At 44.8% G+C, this 23,382-nt stretch overlaps 1 protein-coding gene across 4 annotated transcripts in view; it reads right to left on the bottom strand.

Moving 5' to 3' along the window:
- The window catches only part of ADAMTS20 (ADAM metallopeptidase with thrombospondin type 1 motif 20), an 83,315-nt gene that overhangs the window by 3,358 nt on the left and 56,575 nt on the right, over positions 1-23,382 (bottom strand). For 3 of the 4 annotated variants that reach the window (XM_083463226.1, XM_083463223.1, XM_083463225.1), the window contains exons 29-38: positions 12,582-12,749; positions 8,785-8,958; positions 7,811-7,981; positions 6,770-6,970; positions 6,531-6,660; positions 6,348-6,442; positions 6,169-6,263; positions 5,451-5,584; positions 2,777-2,868; positions 354-458 (exon numbers count right to left, since the gene is read on the bottom strand). In XM_083463226.1, the coding sequence (XP_083319352.1) occupies positions 354-458; positions 2,777-2,868; positions 5,451-5,584; positions 6,169-6,263; positions 6,348-6,442; positions 6,531-6,660; positions 6,770-6,970; positions 7,811-7,981; positions 8,785-8,958; positions 12,582-12,749 (1,365 nt within the window). The remainder of the gene's footprint in view (positions 1-353; positions 459-2,776; positions 2,869-5,450; positions 5,585-6,168; positions 6,264-6,347; positions 6,443-6,530; positions 6,661-6,769; positions 6,971-7,810; positions 7,982-8,784; positions 8,959-12,581; positions 12,750-23,382) is intronic. The other variant, XM_083463224.1, reaches the window with a different exon arrangement.

Raw genomic sequence — 23,382 nt, 5'->3', positions numbered from 1 at the left:
TTAAATGCCTGACGCTTTCCAACTCCTTAGTACAGTGGTACCTCGGGTTACATACACTTCAGGTTACATATGCTTCAGGTTACAGACTCCGGTAACCCAGAAATAGTGCTTCAGGTTAAGAACTTCAGGATGAGAATCATGCTCCGCCGGTGCAGCAGCAGGAGGAGGCCCCATTAGCTAAAGTGGTGCTTCAGGTTAAGAACAGTTTCAGGTTAAGAACGGACCTCCGGAACGAATTAAGTACTTAACCCGAGGTACCACTGTACCCGACTCAAGGTTCCTTTGCTGCTAATTGAAGCAACTGGAGCAAACACTCCATCCCTGCAAATAATCATTGGTGCAAACAGACTTACTTGAGATTTGTGTATCTGAACTGTAACGTAATTTCCCTGAGCGATCCACTTTGCTGTAGGGGATAGCCTCAGCCCAGTGCCTGCCAAATTGATGCCAAACTGCCCCTTTTCAAGTGGAAAGAGAAAAACATATAGATCGGGTTTAGAGCGTTGCTAGTAATATTGCTAATATTTGTGCAGGTGTGCCCAGAAATAAACAGCAGAAGCGGCAATAAAAGAAAGATGAGGCAAGGAGGGCTGAGGTCGGGTGGAGAGGGTATGGGGCGGCATCACAAAAGAAGTTAAGAAAGGGGGATAAGGGGATAAGGGCGGGGGGGACAACATGTTGTAGCAAACAGCACAGTGACGTATAATCGATTTAGAAAATCTTTCTGCTCTAACTACCAATTGGTTGAAAGGCAGATTTTAGCTCCAGAAAAGCTGTCATATCACCCAGCTAGGAGAAATGTCACATGGTTCTTACCCAAAATATGAGGAAACAAGCAACTTAGAAGGCAAATTTCGAGACCGTGTGTATAAGGCCCTTAGTATTTCCAACTTCCTTCCTTTAATTTCTCTCTCTCTCTCTCTCTCTCTCTCTCTCTCTCTCTCTCTCTCTCTGAGTGTGTGTGTGTGTGTGAGAGAGAGAGAGAGAGAGAGAGTCAGCTGTTTGTGCAAGTGTCAGGTGGGCAGAAACATTGTCAGGTATGTGTGTGTGCTTTTGTTAATTGTGTCAAGGGGTGTGTGTGCATGCGTGGTCATCTGTCCAGCATTGCACATTTTTGCTCCCCTGCTCACAGCCCATCTTCAACAGGCACCAGTCGCTACCACGTTAGATATTTGAAATAATAATAATAATATGTACCCCACCCATCTGACTGGGTTATCCTAGGCACTCTGTGTAGCTTCGAGCACATATAAAAACATAATAAAACATTACACATTAAAAAGCTTGTCTATACAGGGCTGCCTTCTAAAAGTTACATCCTAGATACACCCTAAAGTTGGGGAACCTGCCATGGATTAGGGCAGTGTTTTTCAACCAGTGTGCCATGGCACCCTGGGGTGCCTTGAATGATGGTCAGGGGTGCTGTGGGAAACACCAGCCTCTGTCTCTCTTCCTTCCTTCCTTCCTTCCTTCCTTCCTTCCTTCCTTCCTTCCTTCCTTCCTTCCTTCCCTCCTTCCTCTGATGCCTTCTCATGTCTCTGCCTCCCAAAGGCTTGCACAGCTGTTTGTTGCAGCAGCCCTGGCTACAAGCTTAGCAGGCAAATGGTGCCTCTGGGGCTGGTCAGGGGAGAGGAGAGGAGAGGAGGCTGAGGGGACACTCTGCAAGGGAGGATGTTTGAAATGATGTGAGGGGCTGCCAGTTCTGCAGACAAGGGATTTCTGAGGTTTGGAGCACATATCCCTACAGGGGAGCCACAGAAAGAATGTAGTTGGTCAAGGGAGCCATGGACTCAAAACGGTCAAAAACTTCTGGATTAGGTCAATGCCTCTGTCGTACCGCTCTGAAAAAGACTGCCTTGACTCCAACCTAAAGCACAATTGCTGAAGAGAAGTTGTGAGATCACAAGAGGGCAGTGTTGCATTGCAAACTCCAGCTGCAATGGGTCGGGAGGGAGGGGGGTCTGTAAGAAGTGGCGAGACAAAGGAAGAGTGAAAGAGCAGGTGAACAGAAAGAGGGGATTTCAAGGAAAGAGGGGGACAGGGTTAAAGAAAGAAAGAAACAGGAACAGAACACCTCATGGGATTTGGGTACTGATTTCTGCCATACACTAGGAAAATTCTCACATCTCTACAGTGCTTGCCAATGGCTGAAAATCCCACACACTTGCTTGGGAATGTGCCCCATCAAATGCAATGAATGGCAAGCCAAATTCTACAGTCCTTCTGATCATTGGAGTCACTGAACATTTGAAAACAGAAAAAATGTGAGAAACCAGCTGAAGAAGAGGCCGAAATGAAATAAAAAGGGAGCAAGCAAGAAAAGAGGGATATTTGGGTATTTAAAGTTTTCAACAAAATCAGCTATATATCTTGGAAAGTTGTTTGTTCACCCCTTGTTTAGACACTTCTGGAGTTACTGGAATCACATTTGGTTCTGAGATCAAAGAGTTTGTTTGTTGTCCAGTTGGACACTATTTTCAAACAAGTTGGCAGAATTGACTTTTCAATCCTTCCGTGATATTAACCAAATATGGCATGATGGCTCCTGAGATCAAGGGGGAAGGTTTTCGTCTATGTTTGGATACAGTTGGATGCCATTTTGACTCAAGATGGCAGACCGAGCCTTTCAAAACTGCACTGATTTCAAATTGCACTATTATTTTGATTTCTTAGAGTTCCTGAGCAACACTGGGTATGAGGCTGCTAATACTTAATGGATTGGGGGAAAATGCATGACAAAGGAAAACTGAGTCCCATCTCTATCCCTGACACGTACCTGTGGGCATCTAGCAGCGCTGTAACAGTCTCCAGCTGTGGCAAAAGGAACGGGCTTCCCAAGTATGGTGTGAGCAAAACGGAAGTCGGTGGCTAGCAAAAAAATTTGAAAGCTCATTATGGCCAGCAAAACTAGTTTAATTAATCTTGATTCATGCCCACCCCATGGAAGGTAAGGAAGGTAAAGAACCCCTGGACAGTTGAGTCCAGTCAAAAATGACTATGGGGTTGCGGCACTCATCTTGCTTTTAGGCCAAGGGAGCCAGTGTTTATCCACAGACAGCTTTCCGGGTCATGTGGCCAACATGACTAAACCACTTCTGGCACAACGGGACACCGTGACGAGTGCCAGAGAGCATGGAAACACTGTTTACCTTCCCACCACAGTGGTTCCTATTTATCTACTTGCACTGGTGTGCTTTCAAACTGCTAGGTTGGCAGGAGCTGGGACAGAGCAACAGGAGCTCACTCTGTTGTGGAGATTCAAACCACCAACCTTCCGATTGGCAAGCCCAAGAGGCTCGGTGGTTTAGACCACAGCACCACCTACATCCCCGTGGAAGAAGGGGTGAATGAAGATCTACATTGGGAACAAGGAGGGGAATAAAGGTCTACAATGGGAACAATGGTGGGGGTGGATGAGCAGCAGCACCTCTTATACACCAAGAGGCTGCTGTAGAGGCAGCATGGGGAAGCTGCCATGGAGGAGGCAAAGTTGGTCTCCAAGGAAAGCGCCAAAGTTGTTGCTGCTACCTCAGCAGCAACAACAGGCAATGCATTCCCTGGAGGCCAGATCTGCTGCCCCTGTGGATCCTGCTGTCTGAGGCAGTTCCTCAGGTTGCCTTATGGGTGGACCAGCCCTGCCCTGTACCTTCAGAACTCTGAATTAGTGGAGGCCTAAGTGCATGGGAAACATGGAATTACACTACTCTGCCCCCCCCCCCCCAGTTCCCTTAAAGTATCTAGTTTAAGGGCTGGACCAGACATGGCCACGAAAGTGCTTGAATAGGTCTCAGGTCTCTTTAAACTCTTTCAAATAGCAACCACCGTGGGTCTCTCTCTCTCTCTCTCTCTCTCTCTCTCTCTCTCTCTCTGTGTGTGTGTGTGTGTGTCTATAGCTCCATATCAGGACAAAGTATGACCCTTTCAAAGAGCTATTTCTCCACTGGAAACGGCCTTTCTGAAGTTGCTATCACCCTGTCAGGGCAGGGATAGCCTTGGCTGCAGTAATCTATGGCCTGGGAAGCTCAGTACTGTGTTTAATTGCTATAAGGAGCTTTATGTGGGGCTGCCTTTGCAGACTGTTTGGGAAAGCTGTACTGGTTGCCTCTGCATATCCAATACAAAGGGCTGGTTTTGACCTATAAAGCTCAGGTCAAATGTGTATCCAGGGCAGCTGCTTACCCGCTCCATCTGGTATGTAGGCTGAGACCCTATCTGCCTGCAGACTGTCTCGCCAGAGTGGTGCATGCTCTGGTTATCTCCCACTTGGACTATTGCAATGCACTCTACGTGGGGCTACCTTTGAAGGTGACCCGGAAACTACAACTAATCCAGAATGCGGCAGCTAGTCTGGTGACTGGGAGCAGCCGCCGAGACCACATAACACCGGTCTTGAAAGACCTACATTGGCTCCCAGTATGTTTCCGAGCACAATTCAAAGTGTTGGTGCTGACCTTTAAAGCCCTAAACGGCCTCGGTCCAGTATATCTGAAGGAGCGTCTCCACCCCCATCATTCTGCCCGGACACTGAGGTCCAGCGCCGAGGGCCTTCTGGCGGTTCCCTCACTGCGAGAAGCCAAGTTACAGGCAACCAGGCAGAGGGCCTTCTCGGTAGTGGCGCCCGCCCTGTGGAATGCCCTCCCATCAGATGTCAAAGCGATAAACAACTACCTGACATTCAGAAGACATCTGAAGGCAGCCCTGTTCAGGGAAGTTTTTAATATGTGACATTTTAGTGTATTTTTCATCTTTGTTGGAAGCCGCCCAGAGTGGCTGGGGAAACCCAGCCAGATGGGCGGGGTACAAATAATAAATAATAACAATAATAATAATAATAATAATAATAATAATTATTATTATTATTATTATTATTATTACTGTCCATCCCAATATATATTTGGAGCGCCTCTCCTGACATTAACCTACTTGGATCCTGCAGTCTTCATGTGCGGCCCACTGCCCCCTCTGAGGGAGGGTGGCAACAAGGGAGAGCTCTTTCCACTGTCATTCCCCTTCTGATGTTGACATTAGTGCCATTAGGAAAACCATAAAAGCCTCATTTCTGCCTTGATCTGGATTGTGGTTGCTATTTGCAAAAGTCGAGAGAGAGCAGAGATCAGATGACAAATCTCTAGCATTGCCTTTGCACAGAATGAGAAGAGAGAACAATATGGCTGGCTGCTTTGGAGATGGGCTACACATACAAGCTCACCTCTTGATAGGAGCATCACACCATAATGATATGAGCATGCGGAAACCTATCACAAATCAAACCCCACCAAGAAGAGATTTCATAGAATCTCACATCACCTCCAATATATCATTATGTAATGAAAGACGGGGGGGGGGGGGATAGACTTTTTCTTTCAAAAGGGCACTGCTGGGAATACAATTTGTGTTTTCAACAGTCACTCAGTCATTGCAAAACACAGTATTATTACATAAAGACTCACTTTCAATCTCCAAAGAACTGAGGTCAATTCTTATTTTCCTAAAAATGGTGTAGCCAGCTGCAGGGTAGTCATCCCTGCACATGCAGTCTTGCCGTCTGCTTCCATTAAAAGGACACTCGTATGGATTTTGCAGCCTACAAATAAGCGTTCTTTAGTTTTTGCTTTCATCACAGCAAAGTGCTATTCCATATTAAAAGCCTGAAGAGGGTGAAAACTAATGAGGTTACATTATGCAGCATGGAGGGTTGTATAAACGCCTGCAGATTTGCAGCTGAAAGCTGTGAAAACAATCCAGGAACGCTAAATATCTTTTAAGTCCTGTTGATATTATGGAGAGAGGTGTAAGCATGTCCTTAACTCTCACATTAAAAATAAATAGGATTTAGAAATTCTTAACTTTGGCTGGATCATGCCCAGCATACGGAGCCACTGCAGATGCAATGCTTAGAAATAAGCCACGCTCCGGTTGTGAGTTTTGGTAGAGCTCTAGCCAAATAATAGCATGAATTATGGGGGTTGGAGTTTGCTCCAGGTGAATTCTGAAACTATTTGCACATGCTCGGTTTGGAGCATGAAGGGTACCACCATTTAGCAATTCCTAGGTTCTTCAACATTAATTCAGAACATAACAAGGAACAGACATATAATTCTCCAACTTACATATGAATACAGTATATCTACAAATAAAGAAAGGTTAAAAATTTTAAAATCACAGTACCTATATCCATATACTTCTGAAAAGTTATCTGCTTCCCCTTTAGCCAGTGTTAAATATTCTTTGGGATCCTCTAGCCACATATCTGAACAAAAAATCTACAACAGAAACATAGAATTCCTTTAGAAAAAGATGGATTTCCTCCACATATCTCCCCTCTCAGATAAAAGGAGTAACAATACCTTTATCTTTCTTCCTTTAATGTTTAGCAAATATTCCCCATCCTTTCTAATCTTTTTTCTGATCTGGATTTCTTTGCAGCTGGTTATCATCTCACCTAAAAATAGACGTGTCAGGTCATTTTGTGTGTGTGTGTGTGAATGAAGCATTCCATTGTATCCGCTGCACATATCTGAATTACTTACAGTCTTTCGCATGGCAAATCCTTCTAGCTGCAGGTTTCAAATGTGACAGACACAAGTCACTGGGTGAGCCACTTTGGGTCATGCATTCTACTCTTCTTCCTGCCGTCCCCTTTCCACAAGGTGCTGAACACTTAAACAGAGATCATAGAAATAATTTAGACAACAACAAACAAGTCAAAGTGGAGGCCACAATTCCTTCCTGGGCTGAGGCATCTTAACCTTGCTGAGTCAATACTCACCTGACTCCATTTCCCCACATTCCATGATGCGGCAAGTGGACACGCCACAACATTACATTTATTCATCAGTGGTGACTGAGCCAGTGGGCAATTTCTGTATGCTATTTTCCGAAGGCTGTTGGTATGGCTGCTCCAGGCATTGTGGGCTTCTACACAGTATGAGGTCTTCTGCTGGTTCTCAAGATAACAACCAGCTGGACACTAAAATAATATAATTACTGTCACAAAGGGCACATGAAGTTAATTGTTATTATACTTGTGAGTCGAGGACCTGCCACCTGCTTGAGGATAAGAAAGACACAAGGACAAAGTATATAAAAATTCCTACCAGGCCCCTTGGACAACCAAGGTGACCAACCACAGGTCCATAGCAAGGTCAAAAACATGGAAATGAACTAAAGGGAGGGTGGGTGGGTGATCTGACGAAACCCAGCAGTGCAATGAGAGGGCAATGCTGCCGCTGGCGCATTTGAGCAGCTAAACCCCACCCCCTCAGTTTCTGCCTGATTGGTTGGTTGCCAGGGGGTGCGGCGCGGCAGCTGGGACAGCAGACGCAGGGGCCAGAACGGCCCCTGCCGATGCGGGAAACGGCTCCCGCTCACAACTCCTCCCCTCTGGAAGGAGGGGAGGCTTTATTGCAACCTTGTTCTATGCATGTTTCCTAGAAGGAAGTCCGCATTTCAATGGGCTTACTCCCAAGAAAGTAAGCATAGGATTTTATCTCTTGGTAGTTCCACCTCCCTCAGAAATTCAGGGTGGCACCTGCTCTGCAGAAGACTTTTTTTGTGTGGCAGCCCCCAAAATCTTTGGGCCACAAAATACAAAACTTTTTCAACAGAAAGAGATGTTCATGTTGGGAAAAGCAGCTGCAAGGCCTGTACTAAAAGCAAACTGAATTGGTGGAAGCTGAGAGAATTTAATGAATGTTTTTGAAGTGTTGGTAAGAGAGACTGTTTGTATTCCCATGTTTTTTTTAAAAAATGCATCTGCTGTTTTCAGGTATAAAATCAGACACCTGGTCACAAATGCAGATATACATACCTGTGAGGAGTCAACTGTAATGACAATATATTTACAGGAAGCTAGTTTGCATTTCTTGCTGGATGGAGGTTTTGCGCCAGGATCACAGAGTCTTTCGTTTACTTGGATCCCGTTTTCATCCACACACCTCACCTTGCGGTATGTTTCCCTTTTTTGGCACGACGAGGAACACTGAAGATGACAAGAACAAATCCTGTAAGATAGACTACATTGCTGAAGCCGAGTTTTTTCCCCCAGAGAAGCCCGTCCCAAATGTGGCCACTCTGAAAGCAAGTGGAATTCTGTAGCTACTCGTTTATATTAAAGCTTTATATATGATATTAAGTGGTTGGTGCTAAGAGTAACATTTCAGGGTGGGCATCTCATGGAAGCTACATGTTTCATGTCGCCCTAGTGGAGAGCTGTTGAAGTTGTTCCTCAATAGGTATTTGGATTTTCCACACTGGGTGAAATATGTCTATTTCACAGAAGACCGAGAGTCAACGAAATAAGGAAGTTCACATCAAAATCACTTCTTGTTCCCTGTGTGCCATCGTGACATTCAAAGCCACTCAGAGTTGTAAAGGAAAACCCAGAGCAGCGAAATGTATCAATTTGCCCCATTTACACTATTGGGGCACCCTATTAATGCAGCCATAGAATCATACATCATAAAGCAACCTTCAGATCTTTCTTCAACAGATCGCCTTTGATCCTTAAAACATGTGTGTCAGTAGCGTTACCACCCACCACACTTTACGGGCATCTTCATTGGCAGGGACTGAAGTAGACAAACTGGAAATATGTGGGCAAACAGCAGAATGCACAAATAATACACATATGGGAATGGTGTTGCATGTCACTGTTGAAAACTATGACGGTCTTCCCACTGCAAATATTTTTTAACAAGTAGGGTAACTGCAGCCAAACCTGCAGACATCTGTAACTGGTTTAAATAATCTCAAGCAAGAAGCTTATTTCTCGGCCATACTTACATCTTGCCATTCGTCAGTCAGCCAGTGATACTGTACACAGGCAGGCAGCCAACAAGGCCTCTTACTAGGTGGTTGCATCAGATAATTACACAGCACTTCATCAACTCTACCGCTGCCTCTCAACCTACAGTAAACATCCCGGTGCTGAACTCCTTCTCCACAGGTCACGGAACACTGAAATAAATAAATGTGCACACACAGACATAGAAAAACCAGGGAAATGGGTGAATGGGACAGAACAGGCCAATCCAAACCATATCTGCACGGAGGAAAGCCCTGATGAGCTCAAGGGTGCTTAACCCAAGTATCAGTTACAGATAGGTAGCCGTGTTGGTCTGCCATAGTCAAAATAAAAAAAAAATCCTTCCAGTAGCACCTTAAAGACCAACTAAGTTAGTTCTTGGTATGAGCTTTCGTGTGCATGCACACTTCTTCAGATACACATCTGAAGATGTGTGCATGCACACAAAAGCTCATACCAAGAACTAACTTAGTTGGTCTTTAAGGTGCTACTGGAAGGAATTTTTTTATTTTAACCCAAGTATGTATTGTTAGGAATACAACATTCATACTTTTTAATAGTCACTAACTCTGCTAGGGTATACGTACTCTAAAATAAATCAATGGGGCTTACACCCAGGTACATTGGAGACAAGACTGCAGCCTACCTACTTACCTCGGAGTAAGTCCTCTTAAACTCAGAATGACACTTATGAGTAGGCAAGTATAGATCTTTGCTGTAAAACAGCACAGGAAATCTTGCTCTATTAGTGGAAGGCAATTGTCAGTTGTGAGCCATTGCACCCACAAGCCATATATGGGGAAATATATCAATGGCATTTTCTCTCAGTTTCCCATTTTTCCGATTTTAAGTTTAGATTTCCACATCAGCTCATGGTTTTTCCTAGAATCCACCTTTTCATGTGCAATTTTGCCCAATATCTACATTTTTTGCAAAGCAGCTTTCCCTAGTATAATGCATTTTATGTTATTTTCAGTACAATATATGTGCCTATATGCACATTTTACCTTGGTTTGTGCATCTTTGTACACATTACTTGGCCGAAAAACTGCATTGCAAAATTCAGGGAAATGTGAATTGTGAAGGATTGCCGAACCTCAGTTTGCAGGTCATTTTGGGAAATGTGGATTAGGTTCACCTTTAAATGCAGGCTGAATCAAAATTATCTCCCATCCCTTGTTGTGTAGGTAAAAGTGGAGAGTTCCGGCATTGGAAAACCACGATATATGGTTGTTAGCATGTATTGTCGGTCACGAGCTGTGCAGGCTTATAAGGGAGGCTGGAAAGCAACTGAGCAAATGTTCTCTTTATTTCCTACGCCTCGTACATGGCATTCATGTAACTGGTAAAGAGGGAATTTATTCACATGCTGATGTCACTTGCCTTCTCTCTCACACACAGAAATCAAAGGCCACATGCTTTCAAGCAGCTTCATCTTACCATTGCCAATGTTTTCCAGACTTCAAAAATGACTGAATCATATTTAGCCATTATTGCCTCCACCCTTTCATTGCATATTTGTTTCATTTTTTAAAAAAGTCATACTCTCCTCTGCAGCCTTTTAATGTTAATTCTCCATGGCACATTTCCTAAAATGTGTGCCTCTTGAAAAGGCAGAATATATAGCCTTCTTGTACGTGAGTGAAAAAAGCACATACCACAACTTGTTTCCATTAACTTTATTTGAAAATCGCAGATGGGGAGCTGGAGTTTCTATTCTCCAGACTCATTTGTACCGTAACTATTAACTTTATGGTGATCTGTATGTAAGCATGAAAGGAGAGCAGATCCTCTATACGTGTTTTGCTTTGTAGTCATCTCCATCAATTGCATTCGCTGACGCAAGGCACATCCCTCCCCAGAATGCTAATTAACTTCAGAACTGCATTGACACAATGTGGCGCAATGAAAAATGATAAGTGTAATAATTTAGGACACATATATGACCGCATTGTCCTAATCATAAAGGAAAGGCTGCAGAACATCAGTAGTAGAACATCTTCTTCCCATGCAAAAGGTCCCAGTTTCTATCTCTGGCATCTCCAAGGTAGGACTGAGAGAGACCTGAGACTATCCTGGTGATGATTCAGTATAATGTAGCTTCCTAAGGTCCTATTATGCTTTCACCACATGTTAAGAGAGACTAAAATGAGATGGATTGAAGTGAATGATTGTAGCAGGCTTGCACAGCTTATGGCCTCTCAAACTGACGACAGCTCTTGAGCCAAATGAAGGGGGAAGGAATGGGTTCTGTGCAGTCAGTCTGAAACAGGACCCAAAACCCTCATTTTTCCTCCTCCAAGGGAGCATTTCTAAAATGCATTCACTTGAGCTCTTGAGTCAATGTATAAACAGAAAGCTAGCTGTATAAGCAAGTGCTCAAAGCCCTCTCCTTTATCAGTCTGTAATGGCAATGGATGGCCTTGCCAGTTCCGTGGAGCAGGGATGGCACGTCAGGGTCTTATCTGACATCCTGTCCACAAAAAGACGCACCGACCTTGTCAGGTCTGACAAGAGACCTGGGAACGGTGCCAGGAGTGTTCTTAGAGTTGGTGACCTCCTGCCCCAAGATAAGAGTATAGGAACAGGAACAACCTTTTATGGTCAAGAGTACCAGAACAGGAATATTTGTTTATGGTCATGTATGTCAACTTGCGTGTATGAGCTGACCTGGTTGGATTCCTGGGGAAGGGGGGAGAGGGTGCCTGGAGGATATATATACTGCATGAAATTTCTCATTTCTTTGGACTTGCTGTGGACTGACCATGCAAGTGCCTTCTGCTATCCAGAGAGCAGAATAAACTCTTTCTCTGAATCAACCTCGGTGTCATTTGACCTCCTCCCTCCCTCCCAGGAGCAACGCAGACCCCACCAGTTGGTAAAGTCTAATAAGGCTACACAGATATTGTGGCCTGCTCGGTGTCTGACAACCCATGCCAGCCCAGGCAGACCCCCAAATTCAAGAGGCCTTATTGAGTGGCTGGTAAGTTACTGTCTATTGTTGGCTCACTGTGTTCAGCCCAGTGGTATGCAAATTGTGCATTTCTGAATTATAGCAACGGTGTTCCAATGTGTTCAGAATGAACCTGTGGCTCCCCTAGCATCACAGATTTGCCACTTTTGTGAAATATTTCTGAATAACTGGCACCACACAATACAAGAGAATACTGCCTAGTGAAGGCAAAGCACTTAAAAACCTCACTGATTTCAGTGGGAGAGTTAAAATCCAGTCAAATCCTGTGTTTACTCAGAATTCTTCAATGGGGCTTATTTCCATGTGACTATTGTGTCCAAATAATGGCCTAAGAAAATTAAATGCTGTAGCAAAACTGGATTGGTACCCCAACTTGGAGGTGTCTTAAATTCTTATTAAGAATGTATTTGTCCCCCGCCCCCGACATTTCCCAAGTGTTATTTTTTAGATTGCACTGTTTGGGGTTTTTTGTATTTTGTTCCTTGAGTTTCATTGACAGTTTGTATTTTCAGTTAATTTGTATTCTATTTTATGCTCCTGTTGTAAAACTCTAAGAGCTTTTTAATATATTAATTGGTCCATAAACTGATTAAACAAACAAGTAAGTAAGTAAGTAAGTAAGTAAGTAAGTAAGTAAGTAAATAAAAATTGTCATTAGACAGTAGATTGGACCATACAAGCCAAACTCTACTGGGTGCACCACAGTACAAAAAAGTTAGGTACTATATTTCACTGCAGAAGGTATGGCCTTCTGTCTGCTGCAGAACTGTATCGTGACTTGACTGCAAGACTAAAAAATACCTCATTCCACTTGTTGGCCTTCCATCCAGGACATCGGGCAGCTCTGCAAACTTTGTGGGTTCGAGGCTTCTTTAAATGCTGGCACATATTACCCCCTAGTTTAATTTGGAAGTTGTTAATGCAATATATGTCGCGATCCTTTACACCCTTCCCACAGGATACAGAGCACTGTAAAAGAAAGAAGAATCAAACGTTCTCAGCTGTTTGACTTTAGAACGACATTTTCATAGCATGGCCAATTACTGGTGCAAATATTGCATGGCAAAGAAATGCTGCTACGCTGAATCAGGTCCATTTGGGCCACAATCATATACCCACTTAAGGGAGAAGACTCTATTGAAGATAATGGCACTTACTCCTAAACAAACATTCATAGGGTTCTACTGTGTGGTCAGCCACGTGAGTCTTGAAGTTCTCAAACAGGACATGTTGGCCAGTGATGCAGTTACATAATTTTGGAGTCCAGACTTAACAGTCTTACAGAGCATCTCTCTGTGTTGCTTTGCTTACTTTGAAGTCAGCCCTGCTGCATTTGGTGGTCCCCCTTCTCACTCTGCTAAGTGGATCCTCCTCAGATTCTACCCTCAAGTCCTGCCCTGGCACTACCACTGATGTTGACAGTGACCACGTCCTGTTCTTTGTTCCCATGGCCTGGCACCCAAACATTCCATTTTGCTTATGTGCTTAATAGCATGTTGATGTATCTATCCTCTGTGTGACCATCCATCTCTGTATGATTCGTTACTCTGGTTGTCACCAGTCTTATAGTGGTGGGAGGAGATCTTACTGTCAGGTGGGGTTAATACCAGAGCTGGTCAGTACCAGAGCACCCTATCACTAACAATTATCTTTCTGTTTTCTGTTGCCCTGATCTGCCCTGGGCTTGGCTGACATTTAAATTTCCCACATTGGCAGAGTGACACTACTACATGGTGGGCCATAATGAGAACTTAAAATAGCAGCTAGACCCAAATACTCAGGGCAGCTAAAATAAGTCGGCAGGTAATGCTTTGCCTGCTCATTTGTAGTTGTGTTTAAGATTTACCTTCAGCAGCCTTACTTTCCCCAAAGCAAAAATTAATACAGTTCTTATTTTCAGCAAATGGAAACATTTCTAAGGCTACTAACTGAGACTTGCATTTTACATCACTGCATCTAGCAGTGTGCCTCATATATTTCTACTTATAGACTGTATGGTGGAACTTGCCTATAGTTTTACTGAAAGGTAGGATTTACTTCGTTGTAAATACAGTTAGGACTAGGGATGTCAGTGTATTTGTTTTCTTATGCTAAACTTTCGAACACTAAAGGCTTTGTATTCTGTTACACTTTGAGGGTATTCTAATGAGGGGGAAAGACCCATGCAAAGGATATTTGATATTTCCTGCAAGGTATTCTTTTCTCTTATCCGAGCCTTTGAGCATGAGGCAACAGAGAACCTGCCACTTTTGCAAACCTTATCATTATAAAGGCATTTCAAAGAGCCAGTTCTGGAAGGATTAAGTATCAAAGGACCCCAGTGATAAGCTCCACATTAAAGTCTTTACACTGTAAACAGAACTTGATAAATGGTGGCACTTAAGTAAGGCAGGTGTTTGAAAGAGACATAACATATTTTCTATTTTCTCAAAAGGCTCATCTTTTTTTTAAAAAAGGTTCACTTATACTGTAAGGCAGATCTAATCATTTAATTTCTTTATCTGAAGTACCAACATGAAAACAGATCCAGTGTCAGTATATTAGGATGTCCTCCCTCAGCGGTTTCCATTTCCCCAATATGAGCTAGACACTTTACTTCCATTTTACCTCTGTTTCCGAGGTCTGCGGTTTCCAAACAATATTCACCGAAGGCAACAGTGTTAAGGTAAGAATGTTGTTCTGTTCTTTACTTTTGTAGCAAGGCAACATGCCTGGTCTACTCAGTGATTAGTAATCAAAAATTAAGGGTGCAATCCAGCCACAGCTAAGCACTTTTAAGCAAGTCCTTTTTTTCAGCAGGAACTCGCCAGAAATCAGTTCCTGCACCTCTCACCATTGGCATTATAAGAGAGCAAGGGAGGCATTCATGGTGAGTTCCCGCACTTCTTTTTCTAGAAAAATAGCACTGCTTTAAAGCACCATCAGTTTCAATTAAGCCAATGCTGAACTCTCAACATTTGAAATCAACAGGATTTGCCTTAGAAGGATAATGCTTACAGAGCCAATATAAAAAGGCAGACGGCTGCTCATTAGTAATTCATACAGCGGCTTGTTATAAATGTATTATTTGAAATGTAAAGATATAAATGTTTTAATTGCGATCTGCTGAATCCCTCAGATGTATAACGACAGCATGCAAATGCTCTGAAATAAAACCAATGCTGTCTTTGATCAAATGGGCACCAGTATTGCTTGCAAGGAATATGGGGAATATTTTGTTGTTTGCAAAATGTTCATTTTAAGTTGTGCTCATATAGGATAACACAGAACAGGACACAGACAATATATGCTATAGAAGATGGTGTTTGTGCAAGTGTGTTTTATGAAGTCACTGTAGTAGGTTTAGCTTCTTAAGAGGATTTATTGATAATGGTCAATGAAGTGTCAATTAATGCACAATAAAATAATGACAAAACAGACAAAATATAGAGTGGAAGTTAGTAATTCAGAAAGGATAAAGGAAAAAGCATTAGCTGTACATTCACATAGGAACTATAAAACTAGTAATGGAAGGAAAGCAACAAGAGGTGCAGCAGCTGTGGAAAAAATATTAGGAGTGGGGAAAGTACCAAATGTATGATTTTTTAAAAAGTCTTCCTTGGCCTAGTCTGATAATGTGACAATAGCTTCACTGCTTAATAAAAGTTTCAAAACATACATGCAAGAGAGCATTGTACTCTACTGAATGGGCAAGTGGATTCATCTGTCTTACATAAAGCAACTGGTCTATTGTGACAGGCTGATGCCTGAAACATATTGGGAATTAAAATTATCTCTTTGTCTACTACACAGATGGTGCCAGAGGGCAGGATCCATCAAAGTTGTTCTGTCAGTACAAGAACTCCAGAGCAGATTTGGGGGAAGCATGGGGTGTGAGGAGAGGAGAGGGAGGAAAGTTCTGTTGTGTAGACAGAAATCTTTGTGCCAGCGGAACCACTTCACTGGATACTGCTCATGGTTTTTACATATATAAAGAGCCCTTAAGTGTTAAGATACTTATTTGATGAAAAAGCTAAAGGCCAAAGACTCATACTCCAGTGTTGTTCTCTACTGAATTTTGCTAAAATCTATGGGATTTGTTCCTTACACATAACTGTGCCTCTCTATTATTAACTTTGAACTAGTGATGGGTGAGCCACCTTGGGCTCGGTTCACTTCAGATTGGCTTGGAAAGAAACTGAGTTATCTCCTCCCAGATAGGGTCCACTCCCAACCTCCTAGTCACTCAAACCTATCTTCCACTGGTACCTCAAAATCACCCCCACCCACTTATCAGGCCGCAGTTTTCAGGTGGCAGTATTTATTTCCCGTCCATCTGGCTGTGTTTCCCCAGCCACTCTGGGCGGCTTCCAACAAAATATTAAAATACAATAGTCTATTAAACATTAAAAGCTTCCCTAAACAGGGTGCCTTCAGATGTCTTCTAAAAGTCTGGTAGTTGTTTTTCTCTTTGACATCTGGTGGGAGGGCGTTCCACAGGGCGGGCGCCACTACCGAGAAGGCCCTCTGCCTGGTTCCGTGTAACTTGACTTCTCGCAGCGAGAGAACCGCCAGAATGTACCACATTAAGCTGTAGGGAGCCTGACGGAAGGGATGCCTTTCCTCCCTATTGCTCTGCTCTTGAGACTTTTGTGTGATATGTAGCACGGTACCAGACCAACCAAAAGGAGCCTTGGGGGATGTAGTCTGCATCTCTGTGTAGCCGTGGCCTAGGTGCAGCACATTTTCCAGGGCCCACTTTGGCTGGGCTGGCATATTGCTACACCCCATGGAGATGGGAGGCCGCTCTCTGTCACCTTTCCCAGTAGCCTGCACACAGTGCAACTTGCTGCTACAGCCATACTGTGGTCTTCACTGTAGTCCAGTTAGTGGTGTGGGAGAGTAGGGTAGGGTAGAGGAGCCTGAGGGAATCAGCTGAACGGAGAGGGCTTGGGACACAATGAGTATAAGGAATTCTTCTCTAGCTCAGATCAAAATCTGAACTGAAGAAAAATCCAGGGATCATGTTTTGTGGTTGAGCTACTACTACCCCTTGAAACATGGATGCGTTCCTTCCAACATTTATCCAATGAAAATAGGGATGTCCTACCTATTCCATCATCATCATTATCACCATCATAATTTTATTATTATTTATACCCTGCCCATCTGACTGGGTTGCCCCAGCCACTCTGGGCAGCTTCCACTATATAAAAACATAGTAAAACATTAAACATTTAGAAACTTCCCTAAACAGGGCTGCCTTCAGATGTCTTCTAAAGGTTGTATAGTTACCGTATTTTTCGTCCCATAAGACGCACCTAGTTTTTTTGGGGGGAAATAAAGGAAAAAATGTTTTCCTTTATTTCTCCCCCAAAACCAGGTCGGGGAACAGCGGGGTGGCCGCGCTGCGCCTCCCCGCTGTCCCCCGAGCTTGTGGGGCTGGCCGATGTCTGCCCGGCATGAGGGGCGCTCTGCTTCAGGGCGCCCCATGCGCCAGGCTACTATCTGGGAACTCCCGCAGGGCTCCCCACGCTGTGGATGTCTGCCCGGCACGAGGGGTGCTCTGCTTCAGGGCACCCAGCACGCCGGGTGGCAGGCTGCTATCTGCAGCCTAGACAGCCCTGCGGGACCTCCCGCAGGGCTGCCTAGGCTGCGGATGTCTTCCCGAAGCGCCAGGCGCTCTGCTATCAGCGCGCTCCGTGCTCCGGGAAGCAGGCTGCTATCCGCAGCCTAGACAGCCCTGCGGGAACCCCTGCAGGGCTGCCTAGGGTGCGGATGTCTTCCTGAAGCCTGGAGAGCGAGAGGGGTCGGTGCGCACCGACCCCTCTCGCTCTCCAAGCTTCAGCAAAAGCCTGCATTTGCCCCATAGGACGCACCCAGATTTCCCCTTCATTTTTGGAGGCGAAAAAGTGCATCCTATGGGGCGAAAAATACGGTATTTATCTCCTTGGCTCAGGGGTGGCATAACTCCATACCTTCCAACATTTCTCTGATGAAAATAGGGACATCCTAAGGAAAAGTGGGAAATTTCAGGATCAAATCAGAAACCGGGAAGGCTTCTGTAAATCTGGACTGTCCCTGGAAAATAGGGACACTTGGAAGGGTCTGTGGGTGTCTCAGCTTGTGGGCACATAAATTTCATGAAGGAAGTCCCAAACTCTGAGATTTGCATCACTTTCTACCAGAGTAGAAGCAGTAAGAGCCCCCACTAGCATATAGTATACCAAGAAAACTATCAATTCATGTGTTCAACAAGGTGTATTTTGCATTCAGCTGTCCATATCTAAATGTAGAAAAAAACACAAGGATCAGCAATTAAAGGTTCAGTAAATAATCCCTTGTAACAAAGGTAGTTTCCTGCAAATTGCCCTAGGCATTAATCTCTATAATAGATTAATAAATGCATTCCCCCCCCCCAGCCAAAGCACTTTAAACTCCCACAGGTTTCAACAGGAGAGATTTATGCGTGTGCTTAAATCCCCCACTGAAATTAATAGGACTTAAAAGTGCTTAACTTTGGCTGGATCGTGTGAATTTTATTGCAAAGTGGAAAGTTTTTTCACTGCTGCCACTTAATTCCATCTGTAAAACTAAACCGAGAAGTCTGTTCAGGTTTGTGTTCAAAAGCTTCTTTGCTTGCGCTTTAAAGGGTCGCTTTTCAGGAAACCGTGCAGACAGGAACTCTTCATATAGCTTTTATATCTTTCCTTTCAAGAAACACCCCACATATGTGCCACCAAGGGGCCTCCATCATTTGGACTGCAATTTAGATCAATCCTGCCTCTTCAGTAGTGGAAAACATTACCTTTTAAAAAAAAAATACTGTGCGGCTATTTGGAAACAAATAAAAGCAAACTATTTTATAGCTACGAGAAAGGAATAAGATTGCTTGAGGTATCTGCTTCTAACTATGCATTTCTGCTTGTTTCAGGGCTTACAACAGCTGTGCAAGAAACTCAAATGCTCAAGAAACAGCTGGCCACATGTCTCTAGATACAGTATATAGAGTGCATAATATCATATGTGTAGAAACACGGAGATACACCAACATAGGCGCCGACTCCATGGGGCCTGAGGGGGCTCGAGCCCCCTCAAAAAAAATTTTGGGGGGGCTCAGCCCCCCCAATAATCTCGGGCGCCCTTCCAGCAGAGCGCCGCCGCCGTCCCCCGCCTCCTCCCCACCTGCTCCCTCGCCAGCCAGCCAGCCGCGCGCCCTAGTCGGAGAGCCCCGGCCGTCCCCCGCGAGATTAGGGAATCCCCGGGGGCGGGGGCTCCTGCCTCGCTGCTTCGCAGCACCACCGCCACTGCCAAGGCACTGCCGGGGGGAATTTCCTTCCTCCTGGCCCCCGCGAGAACAGGGGAATCCCGACTGGCCACACCTCCCAGCCAGCCGATTGGCTGGCTGGGGGGGCGTGGCTTGCCCTATTTAGGGCCGGAGCCACTTTATTTGCATATTCATGAGCTTATTTATTATTCATGAGCTTTCCCGGGGCCCCCCAATATTTTTTATAAGTCCGCGTCCCTGTACACCAAGTCAATTCTGCAGGTTCCAATCCATTGGATTGTGTCTAAGATCACAGGCCTAGGTTATCCAAATGGATGGGTTGTGCAGACAGGCCTGGTTAACCATGACTTTAGGATTTTTCACCTCTCTGATTTTCCCTATCTAAGTTATTGGTTGCTAAGGGGTGGTGGGTGGAAGGAGAGTGATGCAGTTTGGGGACAATTTAGGGCAAAACCGACCCTTCTCTGTAATAATGGGATCGTGTAGGCTATGCCAAAAGTCACTGCATACTTGTTTCCCCTTCCCTCGGGAGTCCTTGCAATATACGAACTCTTTCTCCACAAGCAAACTGTCCATCAAAATGATGGGTATTTAGCGAGCAATAATATAGCTGCCAGTTAATGTCAATGGAGTAGAACGCTGTCGTTCCAACTTAATAAACACAATAGAGTTATCACTGCTGACACTTGGAGGATTTAACAAGTTCTGTTTTGTGCTAGTTCAGCGCCTTTTCCAGGGAAGGTACCTGCTGTCTGACTCCTTTAAAAAATGATTGTATGTCAGGGACTGTGCTGAGGAGGGCTGCACTGAGGAGGAATGGAGGGAGCCTCCCCCTGCTCCTGGTCAGGATCCTGAATCTTCCCAGGACAGTATAGATTTGGAACAGTGGTTTGCAGAGGGGCATAGTTCAGAAGGCAGAAGCTGGGAAGTACTGGATGGGGAGCAGCTAGGAGGAGGAGAACTGGGAGAGAGTTAACAGACTCAGTGTCGCTTGAAAGTGTTCATCTGCTAAGTCCAAAGTCAAGAAGAGCAGATAAGGTGGCAGCAGAGAAAGCACAGTGGTTGCGAGATCAGGTTACAAGACACGGTAGTGACGTGGGTGACTAGGGAGGAAGTGGGTGGGACCCTCAATTGAGAGCACCTTCATTCCTAGGAATGGATTCTTTGTTCTCGCTGTGATAATTAAAGTTTCTAACTGGTAAGAGACTCTTTTATCTTTGTTCTGCTTATCTACTGCCAAAGGGGGAGGAAGGAAGCCAGTTCCCTGAAGCCTGACATCCTATCACACCCATTGGCACTTTATTGCATAAGTAGTTTTTGGCAAAGTAATCAATTGCTTGCTGCATCTCACACAGACAAAAGAAATAATTGGCTCTAGCCTTAAGGAAAGGCCCATTGAAACCAATGGGGCTAACTAAAATTCCATTGATTCCAGTGGGTTTACTCTAAAAAGGATAAGCCTAGCTAAAGCTCAGAAAAATAGTATAGTCCCTTATGGGCAGATGCACACACTTTCTACAAAAGTGCCCCCCACCGCTCTGTTTTTTCTAACCATTTTATTTCTCTTTGAACATTTTTGCAATTATACTGTTAGAAGATATGCAGCACAATCATCACAATCATCTCTACATCACCACTCCAACATAAGTCTTATCATTGTCAATGGGACTTAGTGCCAGGTAAGGGTGTACAAGATTTCAGTCTTAAATCTTATTCATTTGATGATTTATACAAAATACTTGCATTGGACGTAGCATGCAGAAACCATTCGCCATAATTTGAAGAATCAAATATACCGACTAAATTGAAGCTGAATGATCTCTTATTTATGCTAAGATTCTATTACTTATCTCAACTGGACTAAACTAACATCTGTTGTATGGCAGATTCTTTTAAAAATATTAACACATCAAAGGGCAAAAGCTGGATTTGATTAGTATTGTTCAAAGTCTGTATGCTTCTCTGGTAACTGGGCTTTGTCTGCTAAATCCCCTTTCCCTTTAAATAATAACATTCAAGGGAGATCAATCAAAGGCAGCCGCTGGAATACAAATGAATTCATATGATACAGGTGTAATATTCACATTCAGACACCTCAAGACACAGTTGATTGCAGAATCTTGAATAGTTGGAATGTTCCGCAATAAACTGTACTGGAAGAGATTGAGGTGACAAGGCCTGTGAAATTTCATGAAGCCATTCACCATTTCTTACCCTACCCTGCTTCCCCAGCTATAGTTCCTCTTCTTCCTTTTCTTTGCCTTAGTGAGGAATTTTTACACTCAAGCTTCAGCTTGAAAAACCTTCCAAAAAACCCCACACTCATCACAGTAGCTTTTCAGGTTTTCCTAGCCCCAATAATATTAGAATCATAGAATCATAGAGTTGGAAGAGACCACAAGGGCCATCGACACCAACCCCCTGCCAAGCAGGAAATACCATCAGAGCACTCCTGACATATGGTTGTCAAGCCTCTGCTTAAAGACCTCCAAAAGAGGAGACTCCACCACACTCCTTGGCAGCAAATTCCACTGTCGAACAGCTCTTACTGTCAGGAAGTTCTTCCTAATGTTTAGGTGGAATCTTCTTTCTTGTAGTTTGGATCCATTGCTCCGTGTCCGCTTCTCTGGAGCAGCAGAAAACAACCTTTCTCCCTGCTCTATATGACATCCTTTTATATATTTGAACATGGCTACCATATCACCCCTTAACCTCCTCTTCTCCAGGCTAAACATGCCCAGCTCCCTTAGCCGTTCCTCATAAGGCATAGTTTCCAGGCCTTTGACCATTTTGGTTGCCCTCCTCTGGACACGTTCCAATTTGTCAGTGTCCTTCTTGAACTGTGGTGCCCAGAACTGGACACAGTACTCCAGGCGAGGTCTGACCAGAGCAGAATACAGTGGCACTATTACTTCCCTTGATCTAGATCAGTGTTTCCCAACCGGTGTTCCGCGGCACACGAGTGTGCCGTGAGACATCGGCTGGTGTGCCGCGAGATGCCTGGAGGGAGGCGGGCGAGTCGGGCGGCGAGAGGCGGGGCGGCGGCGGCGAGGAGAGGCCGCGCCTCCTGCTGCTGCCTGGCGCTCCTCCTCGCAGCCGGCAGCGCTGCCTGGGCGCCTCCGCGCGACTCTGCCTCGCTGGGTTTGGTCTCCCAGCAGAGACGGGTCACACGCGCCCCTCCCTCCCTCCCTCAGCCTGCGCGGAGGGAGAGCCAGAGAGAGGCATCGCTCCTGCGCTCCGAGGCGGATTGAGCGCAGCTGAGAGGAGCTGCCGAGGGAAAAAACTTTCACTTTTGTGCGTCCCTCCCGGCGTGACGCTGCGCGCTGACGTCACGGGGCGGGGCTTTAATGGTGGTGTGCCGCGAGATTTTTTTTCAGTAAACAGGTGTGCCGTTGCCCAAAAACGTTTGGGAAACACTGATCTAGATGCTATACTCCTATTGATGCAGCCCAGAATTGCATTGGCTTTTTTAGCTGCCGCGTCACACTGTTGGCTCATGTCAAGTTTGTGGTCAACCAAGACTCCTAGATCCTTTTCACATGTACTGCTCTCAAGCCAGGTGTCCCCCATCTTGTATTTGTGCCTCTCATTTTTTTTGCCCAAGTGCAATACTTTACATTTCTGCCTGTTAAAGTTCATCTTGTTTGTTTTGGCCCAGTTCTCTAATCTGTCAAGGTCGTTTTGAAGTGTGATCCTGTCCTCTGGGGTGTTAGCCACCCCTCCCAGTTTGGTGTCATCTGCAAATTTGATCAGGATGCCCTTGAGTCCATCATCCAAGTCGTTGATAAAGATATTGAATAAGACCGGGCCCAAGACAGAACCCTGTGGCACCCCACTAGTCACTCTTCTCCAGGATGAAGAGGAACCATTGATGAGCACCCTTTGGGTTCGGTCAGTCAGCCAGTTACTATTGCTTCAGATCCATCTGCAGTGATTCTTCTTCACTGAATGATCCCAACCAGATAGGGATTACACAGAGAACCTCTTAGGGTCCCTTCCAACTCAACAATTCTATGATTCCATGACTGCAGTCTGACACAGCCAATGAGATTAGGCCACATCACTAACGGATAGTGAAACCACCCCTTCGAACAGTGGAGATGCGCTTCTAATATTCTCGCCTTGCTGTGCTGTGCAGGAGGTTACATTGCCTATTTAGCCCTGAACACCCAGGCTTTGTCCCCAGTCCAACTCTAGTGGCACGTTGCTGTGTGTGGTGGAATGTGGATGAAGTTAAATATTCGGATGGAAAAAAAGCAACGTGTTGTGAATTAGTGACATCAGCGTTTGGTTGTGCATCCAAAGACACATCTTCAGCCTCATTCGGCTGCAACT

The sequence above is a fragment of the Podarcis liolepis genome, assembly GCF_965112155.1.
Source record: "Podarcis liolepis genome assembly, chromosome: 10".
NCBI lineage: Eukaryota > Metazoa > Chordata > Lepidosauria > Squamata > Lacertidae > Podarcis > Podarcis liolepis.
Note: the sequence above shows the minus strand (reverse complement) of the source record. Positions and strands in the feature narration are given on the sequence as shown.